The 15,733-nt window shown below is 53.2% G+C and overlaps 1 protein-coding gene across 1 annotated transcript; it reads right to left on the bottom strand.

The window, feature by feature from the left end:
- Positions 1–13,105: 13,105 nt before the first annotated feature.
- SPPL2C (signal peptide peptidase like 2C) lies at positions 13,106–15,288 on the bottom strand. Its single transcript, XM_001115879.5, has one exon. It carries the CDS (start codon positions 15,264–15,266, stop codon positions 13,212–13,214), a length of 2,055 nt encoding a protein of 684 aa, XP_001115879.3. The 5' UTR covers positions 15,267–15,288; the 3' UTR covers positions 13,106–13,211.
- Positions 15,289–15,733: the final 445 nt, after the last annotated feature.

The raw sequence follows: 15,733 nt of genomic DNA, 5'->3' as shown, positions 1-15,733 counted from the left end.
TCACTCTGTCGCCCAGGCTGGAATGCAGTGGTGTGATCTTGGCTCACTGTAACCTCTGCCCCCCAGGTTCAAGCGCTTCTCTTGCCTCAGCCTCCTGAGTAGCTGGGACTATAGGCACACGCCACCATGCCAGGCTGATTTTTTTGTATTTTTAGTAGAGACAGGTTTTCGCCATGTTGGCCAGGCTGGTCTCGAACCCCCGACCTCAGGTGATCCACCTGCCTCGCCCTCCGGAAGTGCTGGGATTAAAGGCGTGAGCCACCGCACCCGGCCCATAATCTGCATTTCTAACAAGTTGCCCAGTGATGCAGAGGCTGCTGGATCAGGGACCACTCTTGGAGAACCACAGCTCCACAGCGGCACTTCTTACACTTTATTATTTTTATTTTCACTTATTTATTTATTTCTGAGACAGAGTCTCATTCAGTTGCCCAGAGTAGAGTGAGGTGGCACAATCTCAGCTTACTACAACTTCTGCCTACTGGGTTCAAGTGATTCTCCTGCCTCAGCCTTTCGAGTAGCTGGGATTACAGGCACATACCACCACTCCTGGCTAATTTTTATATTTTTAGTAGAGACGGGTTTTGCCATGTTATCCAGTCTGGTCTCGGACTCCTGACCTCAAGTGATCCTCCTGCCTTGGCCCAAAGTGCTGGGATTACAGGCATAAGCCACTGTGCCCAGCCTGCTTCTTACACTTTAATCTGCCCATGATTCACCCAGGGATCCTGATAAAATTCAGACTCTGATCTGGGAGAAGCAATCTCCGGGAAGAACAACCTTGTGCTCCAGCTGCCCCTGCCTTCCTCACTCTCCTTCTCCAGCCACAGCTGATTGGACCTGGAGTGGGCATCTGAGTCAGGGACCCATGGGCTCACCCACAGCCAGTGACAGGATGCCAAACAAATAGGGTCCCTAGCGAGTATGGAAGCCAGGTAGATTCTCTCTTGAGAGTCTGAAATGTGGCTGCATAGACACCATTGCCTATTGGTGGTGACCCCTGGGCTGAGAGGCAATGATGTGGAGTTGGGGGCCATGGACACAACGAGACAAGGGCAAAATGGGTGAACAGAGGCAATCAGCCCAGGGAGGGGAGGAGAGGTAGTGGAGGCCCAGAGATTGTGAATCTCGGCGAGGCAGAAAGCTTTCTAATTCCCAGTTCCCATGAGCCCTGACTGGGCTGTTTGCCCGTCTGTTTTGAGAAATTCCTGTGTCCCTCCAAATATGCTTCTCTTTTCGCTTAAGCTACTTTGAGCAATTTCTTTTTCTTCAAAGCCAAAAGGGTCTTAAAGAGAATGCAGCCATGACCCCCTCCCGCCATCATATCTTGCTTATGTTCATCTCCAGGACCTTGGACAGGGCCTGGCATAGGGGCCCTGGAATGTGGACTGTCTCAGTGAATTCTTGTGTATAGGAATTAGAGGAAGGTGGAAGAAGTTCATTCTAGGTGGGCAGAGGCATGGAGCGAGGGTGAGAAGAGCCACGTGAACAGGATGTATAGGGGCCAGTGGAGGGAAGGCCAGTCAGGAGGGAAGGCTGGATGCAGATGGCCTTAAACACCAGGCTGGGGAGTTGGGGTTGGTTTGACAAGTGGTAGGGAGGTGTCAAGTACTGCAGCTGGATGGACATGACCAAGAATAGTTGTGCCCTTTTCTTTAACAGGGATCCGGATGGCCTGGGTGACAGATGACATCTTGGGACTGAAATGAACAAATAATAAACCTATGCATGGAACTCTTAGAAGAAAACATCATGTAAAAGCTCACCAACATCGAATTTGGCAATGATTTCTTAGATATGACACCAAAGGCACAGACAACAGACTTCATAAAAAAGAAAAACTAGACTTCATAAAAGTTAAAAAATTTTGTGCATTCTAAGACACTATCAACAGAGTAAAAAGGCAACCCACAGTATGGAAGAAAATATTTGCAAATTATGTATCTGATAAAGGATTAATATTGGCCGGGCGCGGTGGCTCAAGCCTGTAATCCCAGCACTTTGGGAGGCCGAGACGGGCGGATCACGAGGTCAGGAGTTCGAGACCATCCTGGCTAACACGGTGAAACCCCGTCTCTACTAAAAAATACAAAAAACTAGCCGGGCGAGGTGGCGGGCGCCTGTAGTCCCGGCTACTCGGGAGGCTGAGGCAGGAGAATGGCGTAAAAACCCGGGAGGCAGAGCTTGCAGTGAGCTGAGATCTGGCCACTGCACTCCAGCCTGGGCGACACAGCGAGACTCCGTCTCAAAAAAAAAAAAAAAAAGGATTAATATTTAGAATGTGTAGAGAACTTCTAAGACTCAACAACAACAAAAAAAAGACAAACAACTTGGTTCAAAAATGGACAAAGGTTTTAAAAAGACATTTCTCCATTTAAAAAGATAAATGGTCAATAACCACATGGAAAAATTCACATTAGAAAAATGCCCATTGAAACTATAATGAGATATTACCTCATACCCATTAAGAAGACTTCTATTAAAAAAAAGAAAAAACAAACAGAAAATTGGCTGGATGTGGTGGCTCATGCCTATAATCCCAGCACTTTGGAAGGCTGAGGTGGATGGATCACCTGAGGTCGGGAGTCTGAGACCAGCCTGGCCAAAATGGTGAAACCTCATCTCTACTAAAAATACAAAAATTAGCCGGGCGTGGTGGTGCACACTTGTAACTACAACTACTCGGGAGGCTGAGGCAGGAGAATGGCTTGGGCCCAGGAAGTGGAAGTTTCATGAGCCGAGATCATGCCACTGCACTCTAGCCTGGGCGACAAGAGTGAAACTCTTGTCAACCAACAAACAACAACAACAAAAACCCAAAACCAGAAAATAGGTATTGATGAGGATGTAGAGAAATTGGAACACGTGTGCACTGTTGGTGGGAATGTAAAATGCTATAGTCTCTGTGGAAAGAGTATGGCAATCTCTTAAAAAATTAAACGGAGGCTGGGCACTGTGGCTCACACCTGTGATCCCAGCACTTTGAGGGGCTGAGGCTGGAGGATGCATTGAACTCAGGAGCTTAAGACCAGCCTGAGTAACATAGTGAGACCACATCTCTACCAAAAAAAAAAAAAAAAAAAAAAAAAAAAAAAAATTAGCCATGCATAGCGGTGTGCACCTGTGGTTCCAGCTACTTGGGGGACTGAAGTGGGAGGATTGCTTGAGCCTGGGAAGTCGGGGCTACAGTGAGCAGTGATCGTGCCACTGCACTCCAGCCTGGATTACTGAGTAAGACCCTGTCTCAAACAAACAAACACCAGAAAGCCAGGTGCTCATGCCTGTAATCCCAGCTACTTGGGAGGTCGAGGGAGGATTGCTTGAGCCCAGGAGTTCAAGACCACCCTGAGCAATGTAGCAAGACCCCATTCCCAATAAATAAATCAATAAATCAATACACAAATAAACAAAAAGTTAAACATAGAATTACCATGTGATTCAGAAATTTCACGTCTGGATATATAACCCAAAGAATTAAAAACAGGGCCTCAGAGATATTGAAAGCAATGGCAAAAACCGCAATAACTTTTGCACCATCTAATATTTGCACACCAATGTTTATAGTAACCCAAGTGTCCACCAACAGAGAAATGAATGGCTAAGCAAAATGTGCTGCATACACACAGTGAATGTTGCCCATCCTTAAAAAGGAAAGGAATCCTGCAGTATGCTGCCACGTGGATGAGCCTTAAGGCCATTAAGCTAAATGAAATGAGCCAGTCACAAAAAGACAAATTCTCTGATTCTACTTATATGAGGCACTTAGGGTAGTCAACATCATAGAGACAGGAAGTAGAATGGTGGTTGCCAGGAGCTGGGGAGAAAGGCATGGGAGTTGTTGTTTGTGGGTATGGAATTTCGTTTGACAAGATGAAGAGTTCTAGAAATGGATGGTGGTGCTGGTTGCACAACATCATAAGTGTATTTAATAATATTGCTGAACTGTATACTTTGATGAATTTTGTTATGTGTATTTTACCACAATTAAAAAAATAAAAACAAAACAAAACCCTTATACATGGGGGAAAAAATGACTGGATGGAAATAAACCAGAAGTTTATAGTAATTGTGGATTTTTTTTCTACTTTCCTGTGCTTTCCAATTTTCCTCTAGAGTACAATCAATAACAGTGGAAAGAAGTCCCTGGAGCCCAGTGCAGTGGCTGAACTCAGAATACACTCACTGACTGTTGCAACCAAGACTCCAGTTCTTACCTCTCTTTCCCTGACTCCCCATGCCCACCTCTCCCCTGCAGGAAAGAATACCCAGCGGGCTAGGGGGCTTTTGTTGTTGGGTTATGTCTTCATCTTGTCTACTCTGTGAGCCATTTACTTCTCAGGCACAGCTCTGGGTGCAAGGGCAGCCTGTGCCACAGATGTCTGTTGTACAGTGGATTCACATCTGTGGCTGCTGTAATAGATGACCTCACGCTTGATGGCTTCAAACAACAGAAATATATCCTCTCACGGCTCTGCGGGCCAGAAGTCTGGAATCAGGATCGTTGGGCCGAAATCAAGGGGTTAGCAGGGCTGGGCTCCCTCCAAAAGTTCTAGGGGGAAATTCATTCCTTACCCCTTCCAACTCATGGTGGCTGCCAGCAGTCCTTGGCTTGTGGCCACGTCACTCCAATCTGCCTCCATCACCACATTGCCTTCTCCTCTTCCATGTGTGTAATCCTGCTCTCTCCTCTGTCTCTCTGTCTTTATTTATTTATTTATTTATTTATTTATTTATTTATTGAGACAGAGTATCGCTCTGTTGCCCAGGCTGGAGTGCAGTGGCACAATCTCAGCTTGCTGCAACCTCCACCTCCAGAGTTCAAGCAATTCTCCTGCCTCAGCCTCCCAAGTAGCTGGGATTCCAGGCACCCACCACCATGCTCAGTTAATTTTTGTATTTTTAGTAGAGACGGGGTTTCACTATGGTGTCCAGGCTGGTCTCAAACTCCTGACCTCAGGTTATCCACCTGCCTTGGCTTTCCAAAGTCTGGGATTACAGGCATGAGCCACCGCACCCTGCCCTCTCTCTGTCTTTCTCTCTCTCTTTTTCTTTTTTTAAATTGAGATGGAGTCTCACTCTGTCACCTGGGCCGGAGTGCAGTGATGCGATCTCCCCTCACTGCAACCTCCACCTCTGGGATTCAAGCGATTCTCTCCTGCCTCAGCCTCCCGAGTAGGTGGGATTACAGACATGCGCCACCATGCCTGGCTAATTTTTGTTTTTAGTAGAGACAGGGTTTCACTGTGTTGGCCAGTTTGGTCTCAAACTCCTGACCTCAAGTGATCTGCCTGCCTCGGGCTCCCAAAGTGCTGGAATTACAGGCATAAGCCACTGTACCCAGCTTCTCCTCTGTCTCTCTCTCTCCCCCTCTCTCTCATAAGGGCCCATGTGTTTGCATTTAGGGCCCACTAGGATGATAGAGGATTATCTCCCCATCTCAGGATCCTTTGCTTAGTCACATCCGCAAAGTCCTTTCTCCTTTGCTCCCTTTCATGGATGGTAATGATCACAAGTTCCAGATTTTTTTGGGGGGACATTATTCAATGTGTCACAGCTGGCTTTAAGGATTAAGCAAGGTAGGTGGAGACCAGACCCCCTTGGCTCATGCTCTGGGGCTGCCCCAGGGGATGACCAGAAGGAGAACCTGGGCTATGATGGATGAGGGTTCTCAGTTGTGGCCCCTCCTGCCTGAGTTCACTACAGTGTCTGGGTCAAGTCGGGAACTGCAGGCAGGGCCAAGCCTGGGTCCAGGCTGGACAAGGGACTGAGGGTTTTGCTCAGAGAAGTTCTTTTCTCTCTGGACCCAGGGGTCTCCTGCATTAAGAAGACCCAGTACGTGGGGGAATTTGGGGGCTGCACGAAGCAGCCTCTGAAAGGCAAACCAGAAAGTGTCTCCTGTTTACAAAGGGTTTCTGCGTTAGTTCCCAGGTTCTTGGTTGCCTTGGGCTTGTTACTGGGTCTGCTGTGTGACCTTGGGAAGGCTGCTTTCCCTCTCTGTCCTCAGTTCTGGACGGTCACTGGAGGCTTTGCCAACACCATTATTCAGACCCCATTGCCATCCCCCAAACCCCACCAATCTTTGCTGCCATTCAAGTCTTTGAGAGCCTGGGGAATACTACTTAAAGGCATTTCTTAGAACAAGGTCTCAGGTCAGGCTCAGTGGCTCACGCCTGTAATCCCAACACGTTGGGAGGCCAAGGCGGGAGGATTGTTTGAGCCTAGGAGACCAGCTTGGGCAACATGGAAAAACCCGATCTCTACAAAAAATACACAAAGATTAGCTGGGTGTGGTGGCACATGCCTGTAGTTCCAGCTACTGGGGAGGCTGAGGTGGGAGGATCACCTGAGCCTGGGAGGTTGAGGCTACAGTGGGCTGTGATCATGCCACTGCACACCAGCCTTGGTAACAGAGCAAGACCCTGTCTCAAAAAACAAACAAACAAACCAAACCAAACCAAACCAAAAACAAAACCCCAAAACATCTCAAATTTTAGCAGCCCAAAGTTCTCCCAGCAGCAGCCCCAGCCATCTGCTTCCCTTCCAGGCCCTGTTCCAGAGGTGTCTCTGAGAATGCTTCCTGTCACCCTCCCCGGGGCCAGGAGGGAGGTGTTAAACCGGGATCTGACTTGAAGACCTGGAAGGGCTCTAGACAAGGTTCCAGCAGCTGCAAGTTGGGTCTGCAGAAGAGCGACCCCAAAGATAAAACTAAGTATCTGAAAAGTAAAGCAGTGGTGGGCAGGGTTTTGTTTACAAACACAGCGAACAGTGATGGCATCCATGTCCAGAACCTATTCTGTGTGTGTGGATGGGGAGGCAGGGTGCCTGCTGACCCACAGGGACAAGGACTGGGTCTGGACCTGGGGGTGGGGGTGGGGAGGATATGGGGAGTCTCCCCCTCCCTGGTACAAATAGTCCAGGAACTGAGGGGCCTGAGGACACTTATTCATGGTGGTCTGATTCTATGGGGTGGGGTAAGTGTCAGGGCATGGACCATCTTCAGGTATTAAGGACATTCAGTGATGCTGTTTTGGCCTATTTCATTCCATAAAATATCAAAATACCCTCCTCCAGGGCACCTCACCCTTCTAACAACACAGATTCTAAAGTGTTAGTTAACCTTGAGCCCAATAGGGGCTTCAGAACGCTGCTGATTGCTAGTTTATTATACATAATTTAAATATCATTCTAGATTATTCCCAAATTCCGTGTGCGCCGCTTGCTCTTATCTTCCTGGCCAGCAGGTGGCAGCACAGGAGCATTCAAAATTCAGGGTTGCAGGAAAAAAGGCGCAAAACGTTGGTGGTTCAGTTAAACTGCAGGGACCCCTCTTCCTGGCTCTGCGGTGGTGCCCTGCTTACCACCAGGCACCCACCCACACACCACATCCCAGTGAGCGTGGGCAGGGGAGACCAAGGGAAGAGGATGACTCCACCTCTGGGAGCTCATTTGGGGAAGACGGCATTTGGGGGTATGTCGAGTGCTGTCCCGGAAACTTTTTCCCCAAACCTGGGTCACATGTAATGAGATAATGCATTTTTCTGCCCTGCTGTAACTGCTTAGCCAGTGTTAGCTGTTCATACACATACTTCACTTCATTTAATCCTTACAACAAACCATTAAGTGAGTCTTAGCAGTCCATTTTACAGATGAGAAAATTGAGGCTCAGAAGGTTGGCTTCTGTTGTCCAGCATCACATGACAAGAGAAAGAGAAAATTGAGGCTCAGAAGGTTGGCTTCTGTTGTCCAGCATCACATGACAAGAGAAAGCAATGTGGGGCTTTGAACCCAGGTCTCAAAGTCCGGCTGTGTTCTCCTTCTAACTGGCAAGCGGATAGATGCTGAATCACAAACCTTTATCAAACAACACACACAGATACTTCTCAAGGAGAATGTGGGGCTATACCTCCCAAGGGGACACAGGGCACAGGAGTGGGTAGGCCCAGAGTTTTCCTGGGGGAGGTGTGATTTCAGAGGAACATGGATCAGAGACCAGGGTGTGTGGAGGGAGGGGATGTTGAGGATGAGAGCTGGTCCCAACTGCTGGGTTGGGAAGCAGGAGACCAGACTTGCATTTCGTTTCTACTGTCCCATTGCTGTGTGACCTTGGGCAGGTCCTGGCCCTCTCTGGGCTTTCCTTTCCTCATCTGTTGAGGACAGCATCTCATAGGTCCTTGCTGGTCCCCACCATCCCAGAAATCCAGAAGCTCCAGTAGCACCCTCTCATGAACAAAAGAGAACCAAGCCCATGCCTCATGAAGCTGGTGCTGGGATTAACCAAGGCCATGGACAGAAATGTCAGTTGGCCTGCGTAAAACAGCTCAGCCCTGAGGCTGGGCCACCTGGGGCCCTGGGGGCAGCCTCAAGGAGGCTATTCCTGCCCTGGTCCCATCTGACGGTTCACCTATCACAGATGAGGCTGTCCAGGAAGCAGATGCTATGGTGGTTAGCAGTGGAGTCAGGAGGAAGCAGCTTGCAGCATGGGGAGCCAGCAGCCTGGGACACAGGCCTGTGCTGCCTCTGCCAGCCCATGAGATCAGAGCAAAGACCACTCTGGGTGGAGATGGCCAGGGCCTGGGCCCCTGTCTTGCTCAGCCTCTAGTCGGCCCTTTGTGCCCCCTCCCCTGAAGAGTGTGAGTGAGCCGGGCTAGAAAGCTGAGGTGCCCTCAGGAGGCCGTCCTCGAACCACACTCCTCAGAGCAGCTGGGCAGTGAGTTCTGTCTCGAAGGGGGACCTGTCCCATCAGGAAAGGGGTAGGCCTGTGGGAGGTCTTGACCACCCTGTCCTTCAGGGTGGGAAATCCAGGAATCAGCACCCCCACTCCTGTAGGCCCAGGAAAGGCCTGGTGGGGAAAGGCTGGATCTGTAGGGAACCACACGCAGCAGGTCAGAGCCCAGGGGTGTGTGTGTGTGTGTGTGTGTGCACGTGCTGGGTGTGCACAGGTGTGCACAAGGGCATGTGCACGTGTTCAGTACAGGTGCATGTGTGTGGATGTGCACATGGGTGTATGTGTGTGCAGGTATGGGGTGTATAGGTGTGTGAAGTGTGCAGCATGGGTGTGTGCCCATGTGTATGTGAATGGATGCATATGTGTGTGCATGCGTGTGTGCATATGCACACGTGCAGTATCCTGTGTCCCTCTGGCCTTCAGGCAGGGGCTTCCAGCTTTGGGCACCTCTGGCAGGTGGCAGCGTGGTCTAGCTGCCTGGAGTCGGCCCTGTCCTCTGGGAAGGGAACTGGCAGAGTAAGAGGAGTCTTCTGGGCAGGAGCAGGGACATTGGGCCATCAGAAGGCACAGCAGCAGCAGCAGGGCAAGATCTAGGAGACTTGACTCTGTGCCAGGCACTGGGCTCAGCTCCTCACCCATATGGCTTATTACTTACCGCAACCCCTGGGGCAGGCAGTGTTATTACGCCCACTTTATGGTAAGGAGACTTTTGCATCCTCAAAGTCACACAGTTAGTAAGGGGGACATTCATCCAGCCAGTGCATTCATACAACAGATGTTTTATTGAATACCTACTATGTGCCGGGTCCAATGCGTGATGAACAAAACAGGGCGAAGTCTTCAGAGGACATGCTAGAGATGGGGATCAGAGGTTGAGAAGCGTGGCGATAAGTGAAGTTTGTTGGTTGGTAAAGTTGCTTCGGTTTTTCCTGCCCCAGACCAGGATTGGCCAGGGGAGCAAGGTAGAGGTTAAGTCTCCGGGTGTGGTCAGGTGGGCCCAGGGCTCAGGGAGCGGAGCCTGCAGGGCCCCCAGCTGAATGTGTGTGTCAAGATTGGAGGCAGGACCTACCTTGGGCCCCCGGCACCTTGACGCTTTGGCCTCCCTCTTCCCCACCTCCTCCTGGCCCTGCCAAGACAAGAGGCTGAAGCCAGACTCTAAAGGTGTTCAGCCTGGGGTGGGGGTGGGGTCCCTCAAAACAGCAGATGCCTGTTCCCACCTCAAACCTGTCAACTCAGAATCTGCGGGGCCGGGAATCCAGATTTTTGGCAGGTACTGCAGTGATTCTGACCTGCAGCCGTGCTTGGGTAGCTCTTTCTAAACCCTCAAGCTGCCTCTAGACCCAGAGTCCTTGCCCAGCCCCATCTGTGAAATGGGCAGAGTCGCTGCCGAGTGTTCTTGGGAGGAAGAAGAAAGGTCCTGCCCATCACCTGCCTCCAGCCCCATCCCCACACTCCTTTCCTGGGCAGGGCGGAAGAGCTTGGAGGAGGTAGGGGTGTGTGGGGGACTCACATAGTTTTTCCAGTTCACACGTAGAAGGCAGCTGTCCCTGTGTCTTAGCTTGGGCTCCCTGGGAATGAGCTTCAGGAGCATGCTGGGTGGGAGGTGCTGGGCAGTGATCTCAGGGGAGATGCCTGACAGGGAGTGAGGGCTGCAGGAGAGTAAGGATGAAGCCGGGCCTCAGGGCCAGTCGGCTGTGGCCCCAGTGAGCCCTCGGGAACTCTGGAGCTGGGGTGTCCTTCATAGAGGTCCCCGACATTGGTCAGTCCTGGCTGTGGCCACACTGGGGAACCAGCATGGGGAGGGGGTGGTGAAACTTGGGTGACCAGGATGACTTCCCAGTGAGAAGCAGAGCTGAGAGCTACCTGGGCACCGTGATGCCACTGCACCCTGGGCTGCTGTCCACCCCAGGCCTGGCCTTGGGACCCTGGGAGCACCTTAGTTCTGCTGCCCAAGCACCGTGCAGCAAGCTGGGGGTTGGGGAAGAGGGGTGGAGGCAGCAGATCCAGGCCCTGTAGGCCCTCACCTCCCCATCAGGTCTGGATGCTGGGAAGGGGGAGGCCTCCCGACCCAGACTCTCCCTGAATCACCTCTCCTTGGAGGCAGGCATTGGCCTCCCTGCAGGCCTGCAGAGCTCCAGGCCTGCGTCCTCAGAGCCCTCAGACTGCGAATTTCTGGGAAAGAGAAGTTTCTTCATCCTGACCTCCTGCCTTGGGGGATGTGGGGGCTGGGGGGCCAGGAGGCCTTGGCTCTGTCCAGCCCTTCCCCTCAGGCCTGGCAGAGGGTGCAGCTGCCCTCGGCAGGCCCTGTGACGCAGGCCAGCAGCAGGGAGGCTGCCCAGGCTGGGGCTGAGCCAGGGCCTGCAGAGGGCCCTCTGTCCAGGCCAGATGGCCTCTGCTCCAGTGGGAGGGGCTGCCAACACCTCCGCAGTGGCCTGGCCAGGTTCTCCAAGCTTCCCTTGTCCAGCGGGGCCTTCAGCTGCTGTGTACCGAGGGGCTGCACTTCCTCCCCGGCAAGTGGGGCTTTGAGATGCCCACCACCTGCACTGCCTCTCTGGGCCTCTCTCCCTATTCCAGAGCCCACCCAGGCCCACCAAGTCTCACATCAACATGGACCAAGGCCCTGCAGGAAGCCTGTGAAGTGGCCTGGGCAACAGGGCCTTCCCTCATAGCATCCCCTCCTCTGCAGTTCAGGCTGGCCAACTCCTCATTCATTCATTCATCCATCCATTCATTCCTCCAGCAAATAAAGCAAGCACCTGAAACACTTCCGGACCTGTTCTGAGCCCTGAAACTACACAGATGAACAAGATAGGCAAGGCCCCTGGCTTCCAAAGCTGACCCTCTCCTGGGGAAGACTGGAAAACTAAGAAACACGGTGCCTGGTCGTGTGATTGAGACAGGGTTGCTTTAGGAAAGGCTGCAAAGAGGAAGAGCCAGCCAGGCCAAGTTCATGGGGCGTGGTAAGGAAGGGGCAGAAAGATAGTTCCAAGTAGAGGAAAAAGCACGGGGGGTGTGGTGGGTCTGGCGTGTGCTTGTGGCAGTAGGGGTTTGGAGGGGTGGAAGAGGGCTGTTGGGCTGGAACCCCAAGGCCTTGTAGGAACTGGGTTTGATTCTGCAAGGCTTTCACTAGGAGAGCAACACAAACATAGCTCACATGCAGGGGGCTCTTTGGACAGGCAGGGCATTGTGCCAATCTCCTGACATAGGCCAACTCATTCAAACTTCCCAAAAACCAGATGGTAGGTCCTGTTATCCCATTTCACAGACAAGAAAACTGAGGCACTGAACAGGTAAGTCATTTGCTCAGTGAGATACTCCATGTCAGTGGTAGGGCTGGGATTTGTGATAGGCAGCCTGGCTGTAGAGCCCTAACCACTGAACCACACTGCCTCTTGGGATACACTTTCCTTCCCTCCAAAAATGCCTCCTCCAGGAAGCCTTCTCATCCCAGAGTTTGTCTGCTCTGATTAAGCAACACGTCAGCACCCTACCTGGCCTAAAAGCCTGTAGAGTCCTTAGGAGGTCATTTTGTCCATGCCCCTGCCTCCAGATGGACATGGTATTATAAGTCTCATTTTGCAGATGAGACTACAGAGACCAAAAGAGGCTTAAACATTACCTAGAGTCAGTGAGGGAGGCCATGGTCTCCTGAATTCTTCCACCCTGGCCCCAAATTCTCCGACCCCTCCTGCCCTCTTTGAGACAATTCTAAGGTTGTTTCTTGTCTGCCCACCCCTCCCCCAGCTAGACAGAGGCCTTCCCTGTGCCCACCACATGGCGGTGCACACCGTAGGGGCATACTCGATGTCTGAAGATGGAATGGGTGGTGCACACAGGAACGTGCCGGACTTGGTGCTGCTGCCTGGGAGTCTTGAGCAGAGACGTTTTGCAGAACGGATGCGAGCTGAGGAGGAAAGGATGCTTGGGAGTTTTCCAGTGAGTCGGGGAGCCAGGCTGGAGTGTTTCTGTCTGGAGAGGGAAGTGCATCCCAGCTGGAGGGAACAGCATATGCAGAGAGAGCAGGTGGGGAGGACAAAGAGTTCCGTCTGACCTGAGCATGGAGAGAAGATGGGCAATGAGCCTAGGGTGGGTGTCAGGGATGGCATGGGGGGCTGTGTGCCAGGCTAAGAAGCTGCCACTCTGGATTGGGAAGGGATTGGGCAGGCAGGTAGAGGGGAGTAGCTGCCCAGTGAGCCCTGGATGCAAATCCCAACCTTGCTGCTTGAACTTGTGCAAGTCATAGGCCCTCTTGGAGCCTCAGTTTTCCCCCTTCATTATTTGGGGGTGGTGCCCATTCCTAAGGACCCTCCAAGCCCTGTACACACTTATTCTGTGGTTGCTGCTCTCTTGCACTCCCAACAAACAGAGAGGCTCCTTGGGTAGATATGAAATCTCTTTAATGCCCTGATTTATTGTTGCCATGCATGGCTTTGCTCTGCAATGTTCCACCAGCCCTTTGAGAGGCGTGTGTCTCACGGCCTCCAGTTCACAAGGGAGCCTGGGTCGACATGCTCTTTCTTACTTTCAAACCCTTCCTCTTGTGGAGTCCTGCCCAGGGCAGGCCAGTGTCATGGGCCTGGGCCTGGGCATGGACGTGGCCCAGCTCTGAGGGCGGGGGCATCAGGGGCATGAGTGGGATCAGCATGGCCATTGGCATCAGTGGCATCAGCTCCTCCGAGGCCCCAGGGGGGATGAAGGGCAGCTCATTAGGATCCAGGTGGGCATCACTCCAGCCCTCGGAGCTATCACTACGGTCCTCTGGATTGGTGGCTTCATTCTCAGACATGGTGACAATCTCAGTGGTGTCTTCTCCAGAGTTGCTGTCTAAGTCCCCTGCTCCTCGGTTGGTGCCTCTCTCAAGTGTGCTGGCTGTGTGGGCATCTGCTGCACCCTCCTGCTTCTGCCTAGAGCCAGCTGAAGGGGCACAGCAGAGCCCAAGCATCTTAGCTCTGCCCTGGCCGGTCCAGAAGAGGCTGAGCTCTTGGCGGCAGGCGGCCACAGCCAGGCTGGTGAGCAGGGTGCTGGACACTAGGTAGAGCAAGGCAGGTTGGCCCATCTGCATGAGTACCATGGCCATGAACGTGACCAGCAGGCCCACGGCATAGGCCACGGTGCAGGCCACGAAGTAGACCAGATGGGAGTGGACTTGCACATCAAAGCGGCAACAGTAAGCAACCAGGAAGCCGGGGACCACGATGTCACCAAAGCCAAGGATGGAGAAGGGCTGGCTGCACAGGGTCAAGGCGGAGACTCTTAGCCGGGGCACTTTGAGCACCATAGGCAGCTTCTCGTGGCTTGAAGACTCTGCAGGGCCTGAAGCGACCTGCGCCATGATGCTCTCACCAGTTTTGGTGAAGAAGGGGGTGACGAAGACAAAGAAGACGTCAAAGGCCAGCAGGGCCAGCAGGAAGGAGGAGCAGTTCTTGAGAGTGGGCAGCCGCACGCGGTGCAGGACGAACAGGCAGTAGGAAATGCCCAGTGCGTCCTGCAGGAGCCATGCCCAGCGGTCCTCGTTGCGGTAGACCACCCAGAAGATGATCACGGTTGCGCACAAGCTCGCCAGCAGCAGCAGGGGCAGCGGCAGAGAGGCCCAGAGGCCGTGTGGAGGGTTCTGGTATTGCCACAGGGGCAGGCGGCGCACCAGGGGTGACAGGCAGCTGTAGAGGCCAATGCCAGCACCCAGGCCAAAGATCCCGATGGTGACATAGACAAAGTGGTCATAGAAGAAATAGAGCAGCAACATGAGCGAGCAGGACACGGTGACCACCACGCCCGTCATGGCCGGTGTGAAGTCCACTGGGATGTCCTCATTATCTTCCTTCTGGGCTCCCTCAGCTGCTGCTGCTTCCCGCGGCTGACGGTGACCACCAGGCCCCCCTCCTCTCCGGGCACGGCGTCGCTGTAGCCGGTTGGCTTCGGTCAGGCCGGCCCAGTAGCCACCTGCGGCCACCGTGCCCACAGCCAGGATGAAGATGACCAGCATGTTGTAGTCGATGATGGGCTCAGGGGGCGCATACATGGCCACACGGACGATGGCCTCCCCATGAGTGTGGCTGAGGATGTCCAGCATGTCAGTGTAGTGGAGCATAGCCACAGGGATGGTGAGGTCTCCCAGGGGCTGGCGGGGATCCTGGGGCACCAGGGTGGTGTCTGAGCACTGTTGGTCACTGACCCGGCCCACGATGAGCAGCCCGTGGGCACCGTGGCCCTGAGCCAGCCAGCCTTTCGTGTGGAAACTGCAGTTACCCGTCATGACCATGGCGGTGGTCTGGCGGAGGGGCCGCTGGCTGGGGGAGCTGAGCTGGGCCTGGTGGGGGGAATCCTCGCCTGGGCACCAGCGTGCCTTGGTGCCATCATACAGGGGAAGGAGTGGGGCGTGGTGCAGGTCCCGGGGGAGGGTGACGTAGTCGGAGCTGAACAGGATACAGTAGTCCTTGCTCCAATTCTCTGACACCACGTGGGCCACACCGTACTCTCCCCGTGCCATGGTGCTGATGATCAGGAGGAAGCCCACGGGGAGGAGGAAGCCCAGGCACGCCATCCTCAGCTCCTACTGCAGCATCCCCAGGGGGCAGCCCAATCCCCCTCCTAGGGGCGGGCGTGGCCCTTTGTCACAGAGCAGTCTGGACACCTGTCCTGGAAACCAGGGCCACACCTACTTAGTCATAAAGCTGTGTGGTCCCCAGCCGAGGGCGCTGCTGTGGGGCACAGGGTCCCTCTAGAATGATGTCCCGCAACCCAGGGAGACCAGGGGAGAGGTCATCTGGACCCTGCTCTCTGCCCAGACCCTAGTGGGATTAGACCAGGTACTTTGAAATAAAAGGTGTGAGGACGGGGTCTGCAGGCCAGATAGGATTCTGAACCAACTTTTTTCCTTACCCATGGGGAACCCAGCCCAATGTCACTCCTCTCTAGGCCGTTTCTTTAGCTGTAAAGAAATAAGGACGTTGAGCCAGAGAGTTTCTAAGGTCCCTTGGAGCTCTGAGCTCAGTAACATTGAGCACTTTT

The sequence above is a fragment of the Macaca mulatta genome, chromosome 16 (assembly GCF_049350105.2).
Source record: "Macaca mulatta isolate MMU2019108-1 chromosome 16, T2T-MMU8v2.0, whole genome shotgun sequence".
Lineage (NCBI taxonomy): Eukaryota > Metazoa > Chordata > Mammalia > Primates > Cercopithecidae > Macaca > Macaca mulatta.
Note: the sequence above shows the minus strand (reverse complement) of the source record. Positions and strands in the feature narration are given on the sequence as shown.

What these genes read in the sequence shown, in the direction of transcription:
- SPPL2C (XM_001115879.5), bottom strand. Translation starts at nt 15,266, where the DNA reads ATGGCGTGCCTGGGCTTCCTCCTCCCCGTGGGCTTCCTCCTGATCATC.